The sequence below is a fragment of the Penicillium lagena genome (genome assembly GCF_028827675.1).
Source record: "Penicillium lagena strain IBT 129212 chromosome Unknown utg000008l_segment0_segment0, whole genome shotgun sequence".
Classification (NCBI taxonomy): domain Eukaryota; kingdom Fungi; phylum Ascomycota; class Eurotiomycetes; order Eurotiales; family Aspergillaceae; genus Penicillium; species Penicillium lagena.
The window spans coordinates 1,514,561-1,536,388 of NW_026623229.1; the positions used below are offsets into that span (position 1 = coordinate 1,514,561).

Here is a 21,828-nt window from a genome sequence, read left to right on the forward strand (position 1 = left end):
GCTTGGTTGTCTTATCTCCCGTTGATTATTTTTATGGATTCATGCATTGATCTGTCTGTTCGTTTTCGTATGATACTATTCAATTATTCCGTTCTTGCGACAGTTGTTCTTGCCTAGCCGAATGGTCGTACATATGAGAAGCGGGCTGTGTGTTACCTGACATTCTTTCTCGGTATATACCTTGGGACCTGTACATCCTGTTCGGCTGTTGACTATGCAGTTATACATAGATAAGCGTCCGTGCCCTGCGAAGAATTCTGCTACTCCGGCTCAAAATGGACTAGATTGAACGATCAAGGGGGAAACGTGCTAGTATACAGCAATTCTAATGGGAGACTAGAAAACTCCACCCAGCTAGAAAAACAATGGGAAGCTATACAGAAAAGTGATGATGCAAACTCGGGGTATTCACAATAACAACGGGGAAGGTATAATCAAAAATGGGAGAGAACCATATAATAGAGAAGGGCCATCAACGCAGAAAATCACAAAACGCCGGAAGCCGTGGTTCAATGCAATGGAATGAAAATATTGTTCACGGAAAGCCAACTTTGGCGATCCCTGATTCCGAGACAAGACCCGTTGAGAGAGCAGATGAGGAGTCGAAGAGCATGCGTTTCCGCATCATTCATTATCAGAGACCGGGGGCGTGCCAGACCAGCTCCGGAGCGGAGTAGCTAACCCATCTGAGACTTCCTCCAGCTCCGGTTTGGGTGGCGGCAGATAATCTGTCTGATCACTCAGCTTGGCGACCTTGGGAGACCGCTCCTCTGAGACACTGCTGACTTGGAACTTGGGGACTTTGCCCAGCTTGCGATCAGTCTGCTCCCGGAGGACCTCGTAGATGAACTGCATTTGCATTTCATTGTACACCATCATCATTCGCTGTTCGCGCATTTGATTGACGGTTTCAAAGACGGGATCTAGCTCCGGGTCCATCACGGTCAGCAGCTGGCCCGACTCAAGCTCGCACAGCAGGTGGTCGAGCGCAATGAAGGTTCCTGTCCGGCCAACGCCAGCGCTGCAGTGCACGATCCGCGGGTTGTCCGGGCTGGATTTGGAGGCCGAGACCCTGATCAGTTCGAGAAGAGCGTCACGGTCACTCCCCTCTGGTTTGGAATAATCAGCCCAGCCGGCAAAGAGGAAATGCCACACGATCTTCGATTCCGAGCCGATAGTCAACTCCAGCTTGCGGATTTCGGACCGCGACTTGGGATCAAAGGCCAGCTCCAACAATGTGACTTTCCCGGGGGCTTCTGTGTGAAATTTGCCCGATGTATCGTTGGCCACGGACGGATCGGACTCGCCCACCGCCGAGAACATCATTGTAGCCTGCTCTGTGTCCAAAGGGAAATACTGGGCGCACTTCTCCCGCCCTGACTCAAAGGTTTGGGTGAGCATGACAATCACCCCCACCTCCTTGCTCTCATGGAATACCATGTGCCAAAAATCCGGGAGATGCCCGAGCTTGGGGCCCTAATGAATGGTCAACCAGATGGCACTGCATCCAGCATGCCGACACCACTCACCTGCGTTGCGATATAGTTCCGCCGCTCCAGCGTGACTGTGTCCTTCAAAGTGATTGGGGACGCGTTGATGAAATCACACTCGCCGTCGGGCACGCGTAGATGGATGCGGTGGTTCGCCCAGGCCTGCACGTTCATATAGCGGTTCCTCGCCCGGACCTTGGGATCGGTCTCGAGCGCCCAGCGGTGCAAGGGATCATTGGAGAGCGTGCCTTCGGCCAGACGCGTCCGTTGCATCCATTCCAGATCGTCGAACTTTTCGTGAATGTCTGTGTCCGATCGACATACATAGCGGTCAGCCCAAATGCCATCATCCCACGTGCAGCCACCACGTTTTCTCCGACAGGACGAAACGTGCGATCTCTCTCACTCACCAGCCACAGATTGTCGCAAAAACGGCGGGATATCCTCTTCGTCCACTCCTACCCCCGGGTTGTGATCGGCCACCACCCCCAGGCCCACCTCGCTGTCTTCCAGCCCGCGCTTGGTCTGGACGTTGGTGTCGATTTTGATGGTCGGATGCGCCATCTTATCCGCTGCGATGCGCCGGAGTCCTCGAACTTTGCCGATGACGCCGCGCGCTTTCCTCGAGACTTCCTTGCGTTTGGAGCGCCGTTGAGGAACCCGAAGGTGGGGTGATTCGGGCGAGGAGGGACGTTCGGGTTCGGTATTGATGTCGCCGTCGATGTCGCTAGCGAATTCGGCGGGGCTCCCGGTCGAGGCAGGATAGGATATCTGCAGCGACGACAGATCGGGACAGCTATAGAAGCTGTCCCGGGAAGATGTATCCAGGGCCAGGATTTTGATGCGGGCGGGCGTCGAGGAAGCCGGAGAGAGCGTCGCAATAAGGGCGTGTGACGGAGAACGCAGCAGACCAAAGAAAAATCAGTCAGAGGAATTGGCAGAGTGGGAGAGGAATTCGGAATAAGTAATCCAGGCAGGATCTAACTACCCCGGGTTCGATGTAGATTAGATCGTTGCGTACTATGGAGCTACGCCGTACTAAGTAAACTATTGAATCCGGCGTGGTTGTTTCCGGCAGGTGATTGTCTTGGTTCGGCAGGAAACCGCCGCCCGAACCAACAACCCGAGGAACAATCCCATGGTGTTCGATCAACAAATCATTTTTGTCCCACTCTCGACTCTTCCCTGCTGTTGTGGGATCTGGGCCCCGGTGTTGACCACCTGTCCTACCACACCACACCACAGACACCATGGTCTCCCAAGCCCAAGTCGCCGATCGCGCCGCAACCATCCAGAGCGCCTCGTCCATCGTGTCGCGTCCTTCCCACCGGCGACACCGGTCCGGCCGTTCGCACCACGGGGGCTCGTCGCACTCGTCGTCCAACGACTTCCCCGTCTTCACGTATACCGGCGACACCGAGATCGTCGTCCGCGTCGGCTCTCAGGAGAAGCGATATCTGCTCCACCGGCTCATACTCGCGCAATGCTCGGGCTTCTTCGAGGCAAGCACCAACGAGGACTGGTCGCGACAAGCGGCCACCTCCAAACTAGAGGGGTCGCCGTCTCGCGTCAGCGAGGATGACTCGCTATCCAACGGGTCGACCCTGGCGCAGTCGGATCACGGCACCCTCCCCTTGCGTCCGGGGGAGAAGAGACGATGGCGATATGAACTAGATTGGGAGAATCGCACGGAGGATGAAGAACCCATACTCGTGCAAAAGGTCGGTTCTGCACGTTTTCCCCGAGTTGACAGAAGTGCTCACGTTTTGCTTTCGCGATGGACAGCCACCGACCTATACTTCGTGTTTTGGCAGCGACCCCGGCGCGTTTCCTCCCGCGATGACCAAACCATCCAACGCCCAGGCAGGCTTCTTTCGATCCATGGCGAACCTAACGGGCATGCAATCGGTAGTGAACTTGCCGCAGATGGCGGCCACAGACCATAACAACTTGGACCCTTTGCTTAGGGACTACGAGAACATGCTACGCATCTTCTACAACCACCCTCCCCTCCTAAACAGCGTCAATATTGCCTCCGCCTACACCGAGTGCAGGTCTCTCTTAGCCCTGGCCGACATGTACGACGCGCTACCGGTGACGGGCCCGCGCGTGGACCACCACCTCCTCGGCTTCGGGTCCCGCCTCTTCAAACAGATCGCAAAGTACCCGCCCAGCTACCTCAAGCTTGGGTATTTAGCACGCAGCAGGGTTATCTTCTCCGAAGCTCTGATCCACGTTGTTGGGCAGTGGCCCGCTGCTTTGCCGAACCTGCGCAACGGCTCCTATGCGCCCCTGCCGGATGCCGTGCTCGATCTGATTGAGGATAAGGTCGAGGACCTGGAGGATCTCAAGGCGCGAATAGAGTCCAGACTCTTCCGACTATCCCTCACCACCTCGCGTGGCGAACGTGTCGGCCCGAATAACGCGTACTTGGACTGGCTTGCCGTCTCTTTATTCCGCCAGTGGCTCATTGAGAATACGACGCCGCCACCTACTTCTATCCTCAAAAACTCGGGAGGCAGTGGCTCCTCACAACCGAACAATACGGCCTCGTCAAGACCATCGACCCCACCTGATCAGACAGCACGGGTGTATAGACTGATAGGATCGTCATCAACACAGGCCTACCTCCCTCACGACGAGGTGAAGCGCTTTCTCAAGCTCCACCCCACACCTTCCGCGGACTCCCTGTACACCCGGGAAACCCTCAAACGCTTCGAGCGCAAGACGGACGAGCTCAAACGCCTGGCGCGGGATATCGTCAAGCCGCTAACGCGCAACTTCCTTGAACTCGAGCTGAAAGCCAGTGCCGAACCAGCGGCCGGTCCCGCTGGTGCGCGCGACGGAACTCCCGTGGGGAGATTGCCCTATTTGACTTGCACGCGGGTCGAAGAGGCGGATCTTCCCTGGAAATAATAATAATGATCTCGACAGACTTTGGTTGATCCTGCCGCTCTACTTAATGCTCCCAGCTATACGTCTTCTTCTCTTCCTATGCGGCATTGCGCGATTCTGGCTGCTGGTCTGCCCTGAATCCAAACAACTTTGTTTTCTTGCTTTCTCATCCCTCCGCGCTGCCCTTTTCTGCCCAAGATGATGATGTGTATTTGTTTTGATTTATCTCCTGTCCTGTCTTCTGCATGTGCCCATGAAGTGATGAATATCTCCTACGCTTGCTGCTTCTTATTGCCTGTTCCTTAATAATACCCTGGTCTGTGTCTTAGGTATACCAGTAGCCAATCTGACGATAATGATAGAATGATTCATGTTACTATCATACAGAACAGAGCCTAGGCAGTATAAGCACATAGAAAAAATGTGCAGAACTCAACGCCGACCAATCGTCTCCATCCCATCCATCCATGGCCTCAACACTTCAGGGATAACAACAACCCCACGCTCCGCATCCCATCCATTCTCCAGAATGGCCGCCAACACGCGCGGAACAGCCATCGCCGTACCATTCACCGTATGCGGGAATCGCGACTCCTTCGCCGCACCGCCACGTACGCGCGTCGCCAGCCGTCGGCTCTGGTAGTCCGTGCAGATGGAGGCGGAAGTGACTTCGCCCCAGGCGGACTCTAGGCCCTCGACGACTAGGTTGGGGGTGTGATCCGCAGTCGAAGTCGAAGTCGAAGGACGGAGACGCGATGGGAAGAGGGCTTCAATATCGCGTTTACGGCTGGCGCTGGCACCTAGGTCTGTGGTTGGCATTTCCAGGACGCGGCAGGGGAGGTGCAGTGAGGAGAGAATCTCAGTTTGGATGTCTAGCAGCTCGGCGAAGAGCGTGTCGGATGGTGCTGTAGGCGTGTCGCCTGCAGTGGAGGCGACGTTATCGGCCCAGCCGAACAGTTCCACCTTGGTGAACTCGTGCACGCGGTACAGACCTTTCGTGTCGACGCCGCGCGAGCCCGCCTCGGCGCGGTAGCACCGGCTCGCCCCAACGAGCTTAATCGGCAGCTCGGCCGCGTCGATGTCGCGCCCGGCGTACATAGCCGCGAGTGGGATCTCCGCCGTGCCAGTGAGAGAACGGGGCGGCTTGGTGTGGCGGTCTCGCTCACTCTGCTCGATCGACCAGATCTGCTGCTCGTTGTGCTGGTCGCGCGGCTGGAACCCGCACGCTTCGGCGATGTGGGAGTAGACGATCGACGGCGGTGCAACGACCTTCCACCCGCGTCGCCGGGCTACGCTGAGCGCGTACTGGATCAGCGCTTGTTCCAGCATCGCTCCTTCGTTGATCAGGAAGTACCATCCCCATCCCGTTGTTGTGGCCGAGCTCGCAAAGTCGATTAGTTTCAGGTCTGTCCCGATGGTGACGTGTGACCGCGCCTGGAGCTCTGTTGGCGATTGATCGGTCCATGGAGGTGGGACTTGCGGGTCAAAATTGAGGTATTCGACGAGGCGAGGGTTGTCGCCGATTGGGGTTTCGGGGGAGGAGAGGTTCGGGAGGGAGAGGGCAAGGCGATTGATCTCTTCGACGCAGGTTGTTTTGCGAGCTGTCATTGCATGCGACTCATCTTTCAACCGCTGTGCTTCTGCGCGGAGCTCCTCTATTTTTCTCTCGGTTGAGTTCTCAGCCGTGTTCCCATTGTGTCGCGCAGCCATGAACATTTGCGCGATCGTCTTCTCCAGCTGCTTGATCTGGGTCCGGGGCGCCTTCAGGTCGAGATCCAGCTCGCGTGCCTCCTCGGAGAGGGCTTGAATGCGCGACGGGAACTCGGCATGCGACGCGAAATTGCGTTCGACGCAGTTCTTTGCGTAGAGGTCTACATTGTGGCGGATGTGCTTGACGTCAGGAGTAGGTTTCGGAGCTGTCGCGGGTCGCACCACCTGCTGTCGATCGGGCGGAGCCGATGAGAAATACCGGCTCAGAGGTGCACGGAACAGTCCGCGTCTGGACGTAGTCCTGCAATTGAAGCAGATGTAGGGAGTAGGCGCCATGGAGAAGAAGGAAGAATGACAAAGTTGAAGAAAACCAGCGAAACTGCGGGAGGATCGGCCGCCATTCCTGTTCGGGACGGACATCTATCCCCTCGTCGAAGTTAACTATTCTAAACGCGTCGTCTAATATTTCCTCTTCGAAACTACCTCCCTCCTACTCTCACTTTACTCTCACTCCTAGGTCTACAATTCCACAATTCGGAATGGCAAAAGGTATTTACCCTAGGGCTTTAGGCTTAGGGCCTAGAATTATACTAGTTTTATAGGCTTCATCGTAAGGCTGAAGGCAATTGATTTCTTATTCTTTACTTTTGCGCTAATGCAACAATTGCCAATGCTTTTCGAATCTAATCGATTTATAAACAGCAACATCAGCAATCTAAGCCTAATCAGCTAGACTTTGGGATGAAGCTCTATCAAGAAACTCCTTGATTTTGCAGCGAATCACCAGAGAATTCAGCTAAATGGGAACCGAGGTTTTGTAGTGTCCATACAAGAGAAGTTTCAGTGGAATCAAGGGTGAGCCAGCCACACGATCAAGGTCTGGATGCTTACAATGTGGACATGTAGCTCTATGTGCGACAGGGTAATGTTGGGATGAATTTCGTACTAGTTCTAATTAGTGATAATTACACTACTACAGAGATGTCCTACGTGGACGGAAGACGGGATAGCACAATCACTAATTCTAATCGAGTGTGACAGCTTCCGATGCTAAGCCTATTATATATGGTTTGTCAGGAACCGACCAAATAACTAACTATAACTATGACTCTCCTTGTACCTATCTATCCTCTCCCTTCCTCATGCCGAGGAAGAAGAGAAGCCTACGCTCTACAAAGAGCTGGCGACCTTCATTGCAGTTCATGTGGACAAGAGGATGTACAAATTGAACAGGAGCCTTCCACGACAGGCACATCGTTAATCCTGATCGCCCGTATCCCCACTCTCATGAATTGTGGCCAGTCAGCCTCATAGTGTATGGTCTCAGGCACCTGGAATGCTCGATCGGTGAATTTATTCATTCTTCGGGATGCATAATATTGGACTATCGTCATGGGATGTGCAACCCACAATACTACCTCGATGGGATGTGCGAGTCTCGGCGTGTACACTGTGCTTCTCCAAAATCTTCCGGGATCATGGTAGACCAGATTATTTACTGACTTCGATGGGCTATGATGGATGAGTTTTAAGCATCCAAGTCAGTAAAGCTCGTCATGGCTTTCTTAGGAGTCCTGTACCAGCTCTCAATCGGCGCATGTATATATCTGGCTGTATGTATACCTATCCATGCCACGACACGTGCTAATTTACTTATTCGGACACAGTTTGCCGGCGTAATTGTTGCGCAATGGATCTACAATCTCTATTTTCATCCTTTGGCAGGGTATCCAGGGCCGATGCTCGCTCGAATTTCCTGGCTATACCATGCCATCTACACATACAAGGGAGCGCTGGCAGACAACACTAAACGTCTTCATGGTAATTACGGCGCCGTAGTCCGAATCGCACCTAATATAATATCTTTTGACGATGCACAAGCATGGGAGGATATCTACGGCGAGTCCTAGAGTCTTCCTTGAACTTGTTCGCATCTAACCATCTAACCCTGACCAGGGAGAGCACACGGAGGTGCCTACGCGTTTATAAAGGATCCTGGTAAAGAGTTTCGACTGCCTAACTCTCCGCCGTCTATTGGATTTGCACCAGAGACTGTCAGCTGAGCATTCTTTTATAATTGGTTGAAGGCTGACCTTCCGTTAGGAGCATCGGCGATATCGTCGCATTCTGTCATATGCCTTCTCCGACAAGGCGATGAACGAACACGAACCACTAGTTCTAAAAGGCATCGACTCATTGATGAGTAGTCTGCACAAACAGGTGGATTCGTCCCAGGGCGGATTTATAGACATCGAGAAAAGCATGACTGCAATCATGTTCGATCTCACCACAGATCTCTCTTTCGGCGAGTCGTTCAACAGCGTCACCTCGCCCGATATTAGCCATCCATGGATGACTCTGGTGACCAGCTCCCTGAGAGGAGTGAGCGTTTATTGTGCGATGCGTCGTCTGCTGCCGCACGGCTTATGGCCGTTCGCCGATCAGGTGATGGGGAAAGCTCCGAAGGGTTCAAAGGTGGAAGCAATGAATTTTGCCAAACACATAGTTGGGAAAAGGTTAGAGAACGTGGTGGGTAATAAGGATGTTATGGCGTACATGATCGAGTAAGTGCTTTATTGGCCAGCTAAACAGACGCCGCTGATGATCTTTAGCTCTCATGGTGTACCGAACGGATTGAGTCGTCGCGAAATCGAACGACTCGCGCTCAGTTTGGTCATTGCCGGTTAATCCCATCATTTATGTGGAAAGACAAGATACTAATAGTCTATTTAATAGGGAGCGACACTACCTCTACTCTCCTTTGCAACGTTATCTACCGCTTAACCCAACACCGAGATGTACTACAAGCGCTTCTCACACAGATTCAGGATACAGCCTCCCCATCGGAAATCAGTTTCTCGACCGTGAAGAAAATGCCATATCTCACAGCAGTGCTTGAAGAATGCCTTCGAATGCTACCTCCTGTACCAAATGTCTTTCCTCGGGTCGTGCCGCCCGAAGGCGCAACCATCTGCGGCCACTTTGTGCCAGGAGGCGCCGTAGTTGGCGTGAATCAGCTTTCAGCGAACATGTCGAGCAAGCACTTCGTACGCCCCGAGTCATTTCTTCCGACGCGATGGTTGGGTGGGGACGAGTTCTCAAATGACAATAGACGAGCGAGAATGCCGTTTAGTTATGGTCCAAGGAACTGTGCTGGAAAGAAGTGAGCTACATAATTCACTCTTCTGGACCTCTTTAATGTTTCGTTTAATAGTACCGCCTACATGCATTCCAAAATGATCATCGCGCGACTGGTATCCGAATTTGACATCGCCCTGGCACCGGTTTGCTTGGACTGGCCGCAGAGATGTAAAGGATATGATACCGTGGAAAAGCCGCCTTTATATGTTAAGCTGTACTCCAGGCAAAACGGAGCGGAATAGATCTGGGGATGAATTATCCAAGCAGAATATGACGAGATGACGGCTGACTTGGAGACTTCCTGTGCTGAGTTGTGATACAAGGTTTTTAGGATAAGATACTACTTGGGAAACTCCAATATTGGTATATACTACATTCGAAGAGCCAGGAAATTTTATTGCTAGACATGCAAGTATCATGAACTCGTTAATCAATCGCCATTCCGAAAAACCTCGTCCTCTCCATCCCTCCTCCCCATCCCTCCTACCTAGACATATTCCTCAATCATATCATCTCAGAATCCCAACTTATGTTTCTTAATCCGGGCACCCACGCCAGCTAGTATCAAAACAATAGCAACCAGAGTAGCCCACAGAGGGATCCGCAACGTGGTTAGGTTGTAATCAGTCTGCGTCGCTGCCACAACAACTGCCATCTCCAGCAGAAGCACAACATATCCGGCGATACGGTGGTACTTGTAGAGTCTTTTGCCTGCGTCCACACTTCCGAGTACGAGACTGGGGACAAAGAATTGCACGACGCCACCAAGGGTCTGTAGCGCGATGCAGATATAGGTCGTCAAGCCGAGGATGCCGTGCGGCGAGGTGAAGTGCGGGTGATCGCCCTTGTTAAGCTCGATGATAGTGAATGCAGATATAAAGCATGCGACACTGAGCAGCTGGATTGCGGCGTGGATGCGGGCGCCGTTGTGTTTCTGTGCCGGTGTTACGGTTGGCTGGACGATGAGCGCGGCTTGGACTTGCAGAAGAACCGCGGAGATGCTGAGCATCTGTTCAATGGAGACGAGAAAGTAAGTCTGATCCTCGCACAAAAGATATATTTCTGCCTGACGGGACAGAGTCACCTACCGGGTGTGGCGAGAAAAGTGACAGCGGCTGCGACAGAACCCCCGACCAGACCAACGCGGCCAACTGGTATCCTTGTTAGCGAACCCATGACAACTTGACCATCGTAGCCAATCATCACTCACAACCCAAATGCCAGCCTGAGCTACACTTGCCGTACCTGTCGATTTGATGTGGTCAACTTCTGGGCTTTCTCGAAATAGGGATACGGGTTCTCACCAGTTATGAGGTTGCGAACGACACTCTCGCCCTCTTTCTGAGCGACATCCCCTGGACGACCAAGTAAAGGCTCATGGTCGCTTATATCCGCGACCACCGAGTAATCTTGATGAATGCCTGTAGTCGAAGCCATAATCTCCAAACTCAAACGCCCCTCGTGAGCTTGGGGTCGTGACCAGAATAAAGATAATGCTGAAGGATCAAAGAAGAAAAGGTGGAAGATAAGGAGAAGGACCGCGGGGTAAATTCATGGCCCTTTATCAGAAATACCTAACCATGTCCATCGCTCTACTAGCACGGCAGACCCGGCGCACAATTTCAATAACTAATGATTTTGGCGTGATCGCCGCATTGGATGACGATTAATCCCAGCAATGTGGAGCCGGGATCACCAGTCAGACAAGGATGGTTGACAATAAATAGCTCAGGAAAGAGACAGAAAAAAAGTAATTGCAATAAACACATTAACAGCCGACGCCCGTCGCATTTTCATCTCAACTGACGGGCGAGAACCACGAGTCCATTCGAGAAACGGGCATGGATATCCCGGTTGCCTTTCTTGTCGTCGGACTCGCTGGTCTGCCAGTTTCCCAGCTGACTGGCAAGTTCGTCCATGGTTTTTGAAAAGTCCTCGTTGTCTTTCTCGCTGTTGAGCGTGAGATTTCCCATCTGTCGCGCGGTCACGCCCATCTCTTCTAGAGTTCTGGGAAGCAATAGCGAATCCGTTGAGAAGGGTCGAAACATGCCAGCTGAAAATCCGCAGAAGACTGCGGTCTTGTCCGAATTTATGTAAATTCACTCTCCGCGACAATAGAGCACGTGAGGCGTCCATATGGGATGGATTTAGCCGGATTTCCCTACATCGAGGCTATTGTCTCAGGGACAAAGATAGCAGTGAATACAATGCTATTGATATTGACACACACTACCAGGGCATCCTCAACACAGCTCCTTGCTCCTCCGACCCTGGACGCCCAAATACCACTTCTGCACCCAGATTCTTCGGGTCCAGGTTCATCACAATGTTAAACAGCGAGCTGCTTCGAGAAGAGACATGGCGATTCGGATCTTCCTGGCAACAGATTGCCTGGGGCGCATTATACGTATCAGAGAAGATCCGTTCCCGAAGCAAAGCAGGCGTGATGGCATCTCCCTTCACCCCATTTTGGAGCAGCTCATTTGTCAAATTTCCCAGTCGTTCAAGACGGATGGGGGATCCCGACAGCCATGGTGGCTCGTTGACATATCGGTTCTCGATAAAGTGGTTGGTGTGTCCGATCAGTCCCGACGCGTCCTCTGCGATATGACTGTCGCCCACAGGCGATAACTCAAGTCCTACTGCTGTTGTGCTGTCTGCCACGAGAATATGCTGCGCAGATGCGACGCCGCCTAGAGTTTCGAGTGTCTTGATAGCGCTTTCCACTGAGGTACTCTCCAGACACAAGCGAAGAGCGACGTGGATCGGAATCTTATCACTGATCATTGGCTTGGCGCGGATTGCATTCAGGCACGTCCCTACACTGGCGGAGTTGAAGCCAATCTTGCCCACGATCCCGGCCTGGTAGAGTCCAACTGCATCAGCAGAGTCAAATCGGGCTAGACACTAGAGAATCAACTGACTTCAGTCACCATATATATAGTCGGCTTCCCGACCTGCTCAATCGAGACCATGGCCAAGTTCGCCCTCACCCGCGCCGTCCAGTCCCAGTTCTGAGACAACACCCGAGAATTCTCACCCTTCTTCCAAGACAAAGTTGTGCATCCGTCTGAGAACTTGCCTAACGCAATCTCGCTGCGGCAGTTCAAAGCTATCACATCCAAAATATCCAGCTCCGCACCCTCGGCTATGCCCTCCATTTCGGCGAGTAGATGCGGAGTTAGCTTTGCGAGTGTTGGCTGGAATTCTTTAGACACTTCGCGGACTTCCGACCATGAGAGCTTGGAGGTGTTCTGGAACATCTCATCGTAGATGGCAATCTGGCTGTGGATCTGCTCCCGAAGTGCGCGGCCATGCTCGAGGCCAATCTATATCGAACAAAGTTAGGTACTGTGGAATACATGAAGTTTGTGAAATATACCTCGCGGGGACTGCCCTTTAAAGCGAGTTTGGGAGGGTCTGATACTGGAGACATGCTGAACAAGGGCTTCGGAATTTGACTGTATGAATGGGCGCGAGGCTCCACTTCTACGATGGAAATCAGGAACCTTTATATTCGATCGTTATCAACAGCCGAGGGCCCCTCACTTTCTTGCGGGGCGTAGCCGATAAGCCATTAATCATCGTTGGGGTTGAGACAGTGTACCCCAATACTGAAAAGGAAACTCTATGCTATAGCAACCATGGCCACTGACCAGTGAAATGCAACACATCTCCAACCACCTCGTATTAATAACATCCTGCAAAGCTTTCGACTGGCTATATATTTATCCGAGGTGTCTACTGACTATGACTCTTGAATGAGGTGTTTAAAAAGCTTGTCCAGATAATAGGCCGACTGCTTGGGATGTCGAGTTTTATTTTCCGACTCGAAGTCAACAAATGTGCAGCCGAAACGATCCTTATACCCGGCGGCCCATTCTATATCACCACGAAGTTAGCCCGGCATCTAGCAGAATACTTCTGTTCACTTACCCCAATTATCAGCAAAGGTCCAAGCGAAGTAAGACCGGATATCAATGCCGTCTTCTTTCACAGCTCGCGCCAACGCGTTGCCGACATAGCCTTCAAAAAATTTGATACGAAACTGGTCGTTGAGAACCTCTGGCGTTGGAGCAGTTTCTCCCTTAGCCGTAGTCCCGTTTTCAGTCATATAGATTGGCGTCTGGTATCGCTTCCAGATCCAGTTTAGCAACTTCCGGAATCCCCAGGGTGCAGCTCGCAGCCACTCCGTATCGCTCTCTTCTCCACGGGGAACTCCTTGCTTGTTTTCGTCATGGATCTCCACGTTACCCTTGTGATCATTGATATCTGGCGGCGTATCCTTGTGCTGAATGAAGAATGTCGTATAAGTGTTCATCCCGTAGAACTCAGAGCTTCCAAGTACAAGCTTCGACTCCTCGGCCGTGAACTTGGGCAGTCTATCACCCAGTTGTGCACGCATAGAAGCAGGATAATCACCAGTTTTGTATATGGGATCAGCAAACCAGCTGATCTCAAACTCGCGCGCCCTTTCTGCAGCTTCTTGATCTCGTGGGTCCTCCTCATCCCAGGGTTCAGACCAATTGCCGTGCAGTGTAATCCCAATCGTCCCTTTTTGTTGTGGTTGGAACTCTTCGCGATACATGCGGGCGACATGTCCATGAGAGACAATTTCAGTATGTGCGACGATAAAAGGTTCGGTAGAGGAGTCGCCCTCGGCGTTGCGGTCTCGAAACGACGAGCGGCCTGGGGCGTGAACGCCCGCCGCATATCCGGCCAACGTATAAACACCCGGCTCATTGTAGGTAATCCAATGCTTGACACGGTCTCCAAATCGTTCGAAACACACCCGTGCGTAGCGCACAAAGTCCGCCGTGTAAGCGTCCTGGTTCAACATCCCGCCGTACCGATCTTCTAATGCTTGTGGGGTATCCCAATGGAACAGAGTGATGAAGGGTGTAATTCCATTCTGCAGAAGCTCATTGATCAGGTTGTTGTAGAACTGGATCCCTTGTTCGTTGACAGGGTCATCGCGGCCGCCAAGTGGGATAATCCGTGACCAGGCAAGCGAGAATCGGTAAGCATTGACACCGTATGACTTCATCAATGCGACATCTTCGCGGTAGAAATCATACGCTCTCGTCGCATCGTCCGCGGTACTTCCATCGGAGATTCGTCCTGGCGTATGCCCGAAGGTATCCCAGATTGACGGACCTTTCCCGTCCTTATCCCAAGCGCCTTCGATTTGGGCAGCTGCTGTGGCGTATCCATGAAAGAAGTCGGGCCGCAGAATGCCCTTCAGGTCTTGCACAGACGCTAAGTCCATTTGGTTGGTTCGTGAGATTGGGCTTATAAGTGTGGCGGTTCAACAGCCCTGGACAAAAGCAAAGACACGGGGGGAAAATAAGATGTTATCCAGATAAGATGAAATCGATGCCCCTCATTATTAGAATTTGCCCCTCAGTCAAATATGGCCTGCTGATCTAGCCGACATGATCTTTGTAGGTGGACGCGGACTTTAGGTCCGTTATTGTTTGGGGATAGCTTCCAGTTGGTGTGGGGAAGCTATGCCCCAGATCTATGGTAAAAGAAAATTGAAGCTTATAAGAGTCTACCACACGGAAAATTACTGTTTTAGAATACCCGATTTGTTTACGCGATTCTAGATTCAAAATTATCCGATCTCTGGCGCATCGATTATATGCATACCTGGTCCCTCAATGTGGACTCGCAATCCATCCTTGCCGGGAAAACAGACCAGCACATGTCTGCCCAATATCGAGTTGATGACCACAGCACCAGTGACACGTCCATTCTCCCAGCCGAAATCTAGTTCAAAGCCACCACGCGCTCGTACGCCGCGAATCGAACCTTTCCAGTCCTTGGGGCACGCTGGCAGGAGCCGAATAATCCCTTGCTCGTGAGACTGAACCAGCGTCTCGACAATGCCCGCGCCACCACCAAAATTTCCATCTATCTGGAACGGCGGATGACTATCCAACATATTTGGTAGAGTAGATTTGGCCAAGAGCAGGTCGAGATGCTTGCTGCATTCGTCAGCTTCGAATAATCGTGCATGCAGATTGATAAGCCAAGCACGACTCCATCCTGTATGTCCACCGCCATGCCTCGCACGTCGGCGCAAGACCACTCCACAGGCAGTGGCAAGCTCTGGCGTCTTAGCTGGGGTAATGGCGTTGCCGGGATGTAGTGCCCATAAGTGAGATGTATGTCGATGGCCGGGCTCAAATTCGGCATAGTCAGAAGCCCATTCTTGTAAGTATCCCGAGTTACTGATCTGCATTGGTGGTAGTCGGGATCGTGTGGTGTGAACTTCGGGGAGGAGTACGTCCTTGATATCTAGCTCCTCGTTGCAAGATATGAAGGCTCCCAAGATGGCATCAACAATCTGGATGTCAACAGTCGAGCCTTCGCACAGAACTCCCTTCTCCCCATTATGGTCATAGAATGTATTTTCCGGAGACAGTGATGGGTTTGTCACAAGGTATACACCCGCTGCATCCTCGACCAGAAAGTCCAGGATGAATTCTACACACCCCCGCAGAATCGGGAGCATGGACCGGAGAAAGTTCTCATCACCAGTAAATCGGAAATGGTCCCAGATATGATAGCAGAGCCAAGCACCACCAAGTGGCCAAACAGTTGCCGGCATCCAGCGATCGACAGGGCAGGTATCGGCCCAGATATCGGTGCAGGAATGAGCAGTCCAACCCCGACACCCGTACATCGTCTGTGCGGTAGCCTTTCCAGACTCCGCTACACGTTCGATTAGATCGAAGAGAGGTTGTTCGCATTCTGATAGGTTGCACATGTTTGCACCCCAATAGTTCATCTGGAGGTTGACATTGATGGTGAACTTTGAGCCCCACGCTGGGTGAAAAGATGGATTCCATATGCCTTGTAAATTCGCAGGGAGGGCTCTGTCGCCAGTCCGACTACAGGATATCAGAAGATAGCGAGCATAGTTGTGATAAAGTGCAATCAAGCCTGGGTCCCTTGTATATTTGAGGCGCTGATCTGTTGGGATACCAGGCGAGCTCGGGCTCAGTTGCAAGTCCATGCGATTATACAGCGAGTGATAGTCGAGGGTGTGTCGAGCCAACAGATCAGCAAAAGAACAATTGATGGCATTATTGATATCGCAAGATGCTCTCTGATCAATGTCTTGATGGCGAAAAGTAGTCTGTGCTGCGACCAGCAGAACAACATCGCCAGATTCAACAACGAGATTATTTCCAATACTAGTGATTGTGCCTGCATCATCTTGACACCGAATCCCGACAATGCAACAGGCCCGGTTACTGTTCTTACCCCCTGGCGTAACATGCATCGTGATAGCGCTACCGGTAACACAGACATTGTCGAGATATTCGTTGGTCTCAAACTCCAACTCGCTCATGCGCGTCAAGCGCACAATGAATCTGGCTTGTATCGACGAGCGAACCCGAACAGCCAGTACATTATCGGGATAGCTAGCCAAGACTTCTCGTTCAAATCGAGCTCCCTTATACTCATACTCAATACGCGCAACGGCGTTGCGCAAATCCAGCGACCGTCGGTACTTTGAGATATGCTCCGGATTATGATTAAAATCCAGAAAGAGAGTACCCAGAGGTTCATAGTTGCGTTGGCTGATTGGGTAGGCGAAGAATGCATTTTCCGCCAGCTTCTCTGCTTCAACGTGGTTCCCTGCGCGAATGGCCTCTCGCAGTTGGGGAAGATATTTCTGGGCATCTCTCGGAATGCGGTCTTGTGGCCCTCCATACCACATCGAATCCTCGTTCAGCTGCAGGAGCTCTGTGTCCGTGCGGCCGTACACCATGGCGCCTAGACGGCCATTGCCCACTGGGAGTGCTTCATTCCAGTGAGCTGCCGGCTGTTGGTACCATAATTCAGACATGACGATTTTGGAAATTCTGACATGTTTCCTGGGACTAATGGGCTTATGATGGACTGACTGACCCACCAGTGCATCGGAAGTAAACAGTATTGAGGCGGCATTTCGGTCCGTTGTCCGGTAGAAAATCGAGGATAGATTCGGATAGTTAGCGGAGCAAAGTCAACTATGAAAGTATCTTGGTCACTCTTTGTCTAGACTTCGGAGATAATCTTCCCCACAACGCCAGCCCTACTCGGGTAAAAGGTTGTCCTCAGGTTGGCAACACTCCACCACCCGAGGATAGCTTAATCCCGGTCTCGCTAATTCCCCGCGTTCGCATCCCAATGGTGGGAAATTCACGGAACGAGATAGCTCCCGAAACTAGCCAGTCGCCGCCTTCTCGTCCATCAACGTGACTGACGCCAAATTCGCATTTCCCGGTCTTCAAACACCAATGACTGCGGTTACCCCGGTCGTGCCACGCTGCCCCGAGGTTAATCCCGGTCTCAGGCGCACATTCTGTTGGTCTTGGCCATAGGCGATGCCCAGCTCCGTGGCAGAATGGGAGCAGTCTGGACGCCGACCTCCACCGGTCGGCATGCCAGCTCGCTAAACCACTATGCCCGCCGGAGCAGAAATACCAGGGGGTGGTCCTTCTTGTAGCTATACAAAGTGAAGTGAGCAGACCACTGGATCGGCATCTCAGACATACGAGACAGACTGCACGACACCACTTCTAAGAGGTCATTCACATTCAACTCGATCAACAATGGGCAATTCTAACGAGGAGGACGCCGCCCCGCCGGAGTATGAGCTCAAAGGCAACACCCAGGAGTATGTGGAAGAGATTGTGCTGGCACGCTTGACAGAGGAGGACCTGTGGACACTATCGCAGGAATCACTGAGAGTCTGGTCAAAGACCGGGTTTCGTCTTTTTCTTATCATGTTTGTGCAAGGCTGCAACCAGGCCGGCTTCGGAGTTGACTGGGGAGTCATTGGCGGTATCAACACTTTACCCGCCTGGCATGCCTACCTTCACTTTGGCACCGCCGGTTCCACGTATGGCTTGATGAATGCGCTGATGAGCATCGGCACCGTGTGCGGAGCGCCGTTCATGGCCCTAGCCGATATTGTTGGTCGTCGTGGCATTAACTTCGCTGGCAACTTTATCGTCATTATTGCAGCCATTCTGCAAGGCTGTGCTATCAACATGCCTATGTTTATGGCCGGTCGATTCTTTATGGGCTTTGGTACGGCCCTGATGTCCAGCTCTCAGTACATCGGTGAAATATCTCCCATCCATCTCCGTGGACTCATGGTCGGTTTCTTCGGTGCTTGCTTCCAGGTTGGCAGCCTGGTTATGCTCGGTGCTATGGTTGGCCTCTCCAATCTTGCTGGAAATGCATCCTGGCGCACCCCCTTACTTCTAGAGATTCTATTCCCCGGCATTGTCTGCACGACCATCTACTTTTTGACGCCTGAGTCGCCCCGTTTCTATGTCATGCGTGGCAATCGCGAGAAAGCAAAGGAGGTGATAGCCAAGTATCATACGACAAGCGGTGATATCAACCAGCCGATTGTTGAAATTGTCGTGACTCAGATAGAGGAGTCTCTGCAGAACAACGCCTCTGAATTCAAGGCAGTCTGGGACTTTCGTGTCTTTTTCACCAAGGTTGCTGGCTATCGATTACTGTGTCTTACACTGTACTCATTCTTCCAGCAATGGAACGGAGGGAGCATCATCACATATTATGTCAGTTTCGTCTTCCGATATGTATATCAATGCTGACAATATATTTAGATGGTTGATGCGTTGAAAACAGTTGGTATAACTGGCACCAAGCAACAACTGGGAGTCAGCATTGGCACCACCGCAGTTTACTTCGTTTTCACCGCTGTCGGATCACTGATCGTTGACAAGTTCCGCAGACGCACACTCATCTTCGGGGGTCTCATCTCCATGGTCATATTCCAGGTGGCCACGACGATCACGTCTTGGCAGTACAGTCTGAACCCAACCAATGCCGCCGCAGGTCTGACTCTCCTCTGGATATTCCTGTACCAGACATTCTCGGCAACGCTCGTCGCAACAATGCACAATCTATACCCTATCGAAATCCTGTCCCTTTCTCTTCGCGCCAAGGGCATGGGTCTCTACAGTCTTATCCAAGGAGGTGCTGGTGCTGCCCAGACATATGGGATTAGTGTCGGAATTAGCAAGGTCGGCTACAAGATCTGGGTTGTTTACATTGTGTACAACACGATTCAGCTCGGCCTGTCGTATCTCTTTTTCCCTGAAACCAGTGGTCTGACCCTGGAAGAGATCGATACTGTTTTTGAGACACCTGGTGTTCGGCCTGTCAAAATGTCGCTAGATATCCAAAAGGCTAAGAAGGAAAGGAGAGCGGCTCGGGATGAGGAGGGTCGGCACACACAGTGATGTTTCTGAAGGTACATAGTGAACCTAACATTAGTTAGTATGTCTCATGATCCCTTTCTTAAATTACTAAGTATCGAAGTGTTGTTCTGTGCCCTTGCCATACTCGCCATATAACGGTGCGCTGCATCTTGCCTCATCATCTTAGATCCAGGTTAGGGGACTTGGTGTACCTTCTTGCTGGAGTGTACGTCTCAGAAACAGTAGTATGCCGATAAGGGAGCTCATAGGGCCTGGTGTATGATCTAAAATTTGGTCGTCTATTCTTGCAAGACATAACTCGTAAGTTTAGCTGATTGAACGGATGAAACGCATCGGTCCCGATGAGCCTGCGCATACCCGTCGGGAGTGCTTGCTTGTTCTGCTGCACCGTTTTGACCATCCTTGCATCTTCGGCGGGGCCATTGGCACGGGAACATGTCCAATTCGCCATTCCTGATAGGAATAGCAGGACGGTCGTTGGATTACGGTTCTCTTTATATCGAGTCGTGGAAAACTCAAAGCGAACGGCGGGAGAAATGATCAGCTCAGCCCTAAAATCTAGAAACTGTCCTTCATCCACCCCCTCTCCAAACCTCATTCTTCCCAGTCCAAACTCAAAATTAAACGCAAGGTATGTTGTACAAGCAGATCAGGTACCGAGTTAAGGATACGCCGTCAGCACCCTGATCATCTCCAGCTGCTCAGATGGGTTCATCCACCACGCCGCGAATGGGCTGCAGAGCAAATCGTTCCAGAAACAGAGATCATGCGGCCCTGCGAGGGGCCGGGAAAAAAAACGTTTATCGGGCTTCATACAGGATACTGTGAGACAGAGGGACTACCGCTTCTCTCTGCAGCCCTAATCTGGTATTTCTTGAGAAGTACTTTGTGGTGACGCGAGAAGGAGGTTTCATAAAATGAGTACAACTAATGAAGCCGAGTCCTTATGATTTGCTTTTTTTTGGTGGCGTGCTTTGTACCGGGTACTTGAGGCTCTTGTATATCTATCTGTGAATGTCTCCTGGTGGCGATAAACACCACCTTTCGGAAATTTTTTTGGCGTCTACAGTGAATCCTGGCCCTTCGACGCACAGATGCCAAGAGACAGTAGCCACTTGCATTGGAGACCGTTGTGGAGACGACTGCTCGGAGAATTTCCAGCCCGTGTCGTTGTTCTATGCAGCCATCTAAGCCTCCTCAAATGAAACGCGCACTGTGGCCCATTTGGTGATAGCTACCTTGGGGGAGAGCTGGAAAACCTCAAGATGCTGAGCAGCAAAGAGTAAGTAGCCGAATGCTCACGAGCCATTGTTTGCTTGTTATCATAACGCAGAAACCTACCGTGTAGATCAAAGCCCACTTTGGAGTATCTTTACCGTAGTAACCAGAGGCAGAGCTGTGTGTAGACACAATCGTACTCTTTGTGCCCAATACATGTCCCAGAATGTTTCACCGGGTCCCTGTATCTTACGCGGTGACAGCTTTCTCCGCCACGGGCCTACCGGGCACACTGTCATCCAGACCGACATACGCACGGCCGTTACGGACCGCGATGGGACTGCAGCATCTCCCGGCCATACTTCCCTCCCGCTTCTACTTATCCTCCAGTAGATTCTTCAAGACACGCACGTCCGGTTGTGTGAAAGGCAAGAGAAAAAAGGAGGCTGGTGTGACCATCCGCTCCCCCAATAAGAAAGCCAAACAAGGTCCCTTTGCGCTATCCATTGGCCGATTGACCCTCATCACGAGACAGAGGGCATGGGCCCCAGGAGACAAACGGGACGTCGCTTGGCAATTAATGCTAGCGGCAGGTGTGTCGAGGGCTGTACAGTTCTGTCGGTATACCTCCTGTTCCTGCTCTTTGGATCTCCTCCTCTTTCTGGAATGGTTCAGATCCGTGGCTGTTTCCCTTCTGCACTCTTTCGTTAGGACCCTTCTTATCTGTCTTCCCGTGGTATCACCCTGATGACTGACTTGTCGGGTATTGGATGGCCGACGCTGATTACTTTCTTATGACAATAACGGTGAAGGCAAAGGTCTGCGTTGCCGTCATATAACTAGGGATGCAAAGTCAGTCTCTCCTCTTCTCTGTAGTTCTTCCACGTTGGTCCCTATCAGGAAGTCACATTTGCCACGGGCTCTTATGTTTCTTTGCGAGGGAGCCAGCTTTGGGAATCAATAATTTTGGTCCTCGACGCCAAGGATCTATACATATACTCATTGTGCCAAAATACCACTTAATTTCGGAAAGCAACACCACCAACTTCCTTTTTCCTCGAAGAGCGCACACCATTCATCCTCAAAAGCGGCCTCGTCATTTTCTAACAGAG

The 21,828-nt window shown here is 51.8% G+C and overlaps 11 protein-coding genes across 11 annotated transcripts; 3 read left to right on the forward strand and 8 right to left on the reverse strand.

Annotated features, from left to right (window-relative positions):
* Positions 1-624: 624 nt before the first annotated feature.
* ptpB (tyrosine protein phosphatase PTP1) lies at positions 625-2,799 on the reverse strand (the record flags this gene model as incomplete). The annotated part of the gene is made up of 4 exons (XM_056983121.1): positions 625-1,476; positions 1,530-1,795; positions 1,901-2,261; positions 2,530-2,799. 4 exons carry the CDS (start codon positions 2,797-2,799, stop codon positions 625-627), a joined length of 1,749 nt encoding a protein of 582 aa, XP_056828615.1.
* Positions 2,741-4,406, forward strand: N7510_011197 (uncharacterized protein; the record flags this gene model as incomplete). The annotated part of the gene is made up of 2 exons (XM_056983122.1): positions 2,741-3,211; positions 3,276-4,406. The coding sequence occupies 2 exons, from the start codon at positions 2,741-2,743 to the stop codon at positions 4,404-4,406; spliced, it is 1,602 nt and encodes a 533-aa protein (XP_056828616.1).
* A 411-nt stretch (positions 4,407-4,817) lies between these two features.
* On the reverse strand, positions 4,818-6,431 carry N7510_011198 (putative serine--tRNA ligase DIA4; the record flags this gene model as incomplete). Its single annotated transcript, XM_056983123.1, has 1 exon — positions 4,818-6,431. One exon carries the CDS (start codon positions 6,429-6,431, stop codon positions 4,818-4,820), a length of 1,614 nt encoding a protein of 537 aa, XP_056828617.1.
* A 1,220-nt stretch (positions 6,432-7,651) lies between these two features.
* On the forward strand, positions 7,652-9,478 carry N7510_011199 (cytochrome P450; the record flags this gene model as incomplete). Its single annotated transcript, XM_056983124.1, has 7 exons — positions 7,652-7,708; positions 7,763-7,916; positions 8,052-8,149; positions 8,199-8,659; positions 8,708-8,778; positions 8,832-9,258; positions 9,310-9,478. 7 exons carry the CDS (start codon positions 7,652-7,654, stop codon positions 9,476-9,478), a joined length of 1,437 nt encoding a protein of 478 aa, XP_056828618.1.
* Positions 9,479-9,750: 272 nt separating this feature from the next.
* Positions 9,751-10,673, reverse strand: N7510_011200 (cytochrome b561 domain-containing protein; the record flags this gene model as incomplete). The annotated part of the gene is made up of 3 exons (XM_056983125.1): positions 9,751-10,245; positions 10,325-10,395; positions 10,541-10,673. 3 exons carry the CDS (start codon positions 10,671-10,673, stop codon positions 9,751-9,753), a joined length of 699 nt encoding a protein of 232 aa, XP_056828619.1.
* Positions 10,674-11,029: 356 nt separating this feature from the next.
* Positions 11,030-11,230, reverse strand: N7510_011201 (uncharacterized protein; the record flags this gene model as incomplete). Its single annotated transcript, XM_056983126.1, has 1 exon — positions 11,030-11,230. One exon carries the CDS (start codon positions 11,228-11,230, stop codon positions 11,030-11,032), a length of 201 nt encoding a protein of 66 aa, XP_056828620.1.
* Positions 11,231-11,465: 235 nt separating this feature from the next.
* N7510_011202 (uncharacterized protein) lies at positions 11,466-12,023 on the reverse strand (the record flags this gene model as incomplete). Its single annotated transcript, XM_056983127.1, has 1 exon — positions 11,466-12,023. The coding sequence occupies one exon, from the start codon at positions 12,021-12,023 to the stop codon at positions 11,466-11,468; it is 558 nt and encodes a 185-aa protein (XP_056828621.1).
* A 128-nt stretch (positions 12,024-12,151) lies between these two features.
* On the reverse strand, positions 12,152-12,821 carry N7510_011203 (uncharacterized protein; the record flags this gene model as incomplete). Its single annotated transcript, XM_056983128.1, has 2 exons — positions 12,152-12,565; positions 12,786-12,821. 2 exons carry the CDS (start codon positions 12,819-12,821, stop codon positions 12,152-12,154), a joined length of 450 nt encoding a protein of 149 aa, XP_056828622.1.
* Positions 12,822-12,984: 163 nt separating this feature from the next.
* Positions 12,985-14,505, reverse strand: N7510_011204 (glycoside hydrolase family 1 protein; the record flags this gene model as incomplete). The annotated part of the gene is made up of 2 exons (XM_056983129.1): positions 12,985-13,118; positions 13,173-14,505. 2 exons carry the CDS (start codon positions 14,503-14,505, stop codon positions 12,985-12,987), a joined length of 1,467 nt encoding a protein of 488 aa, XP_056828623.1.
* Positions 14,506-14,853: 348 nt separating this feature from the next.
* Positions 14,854-17,100, reverse strand: N7510_011205 (glycoside hydrolase family 95 protein; the record flags this gene model as incomplete). The annotated part of the gene is made up of 1 exon (XM_056983130.1): positions 14,854-17,100. The coding sequence occupies one exon, from the start codon at positions 17,098-17,100 to the stop codon at positions 14,854-14,856; it is 2,247 nt and encodes a 748-aa protein (XP_056828624.1).
* A 748-nt stretch (positions 17,101-17,848) lies between these two features.
* N7510_011206 (putative MFS sugar transporter protein) lies at positions 17,849-19,519 on the forward strand (the record flags this gene model as incomplete). Its single annotated transcript, XM_056983131.1, has 2 exons — positions 17,849-18,832; positions 18,881-19,519. 2 exons carry the CDS (start codon positions 17,849-17,851, stop codon positions 19,517-19,519), a joined length of 1,623 nt encoding a protein of 540 aa, XP_056828625.1.
* Between the last annotated feature and the right edge of the window lie 2,309 nt (positions 19,520-21,828).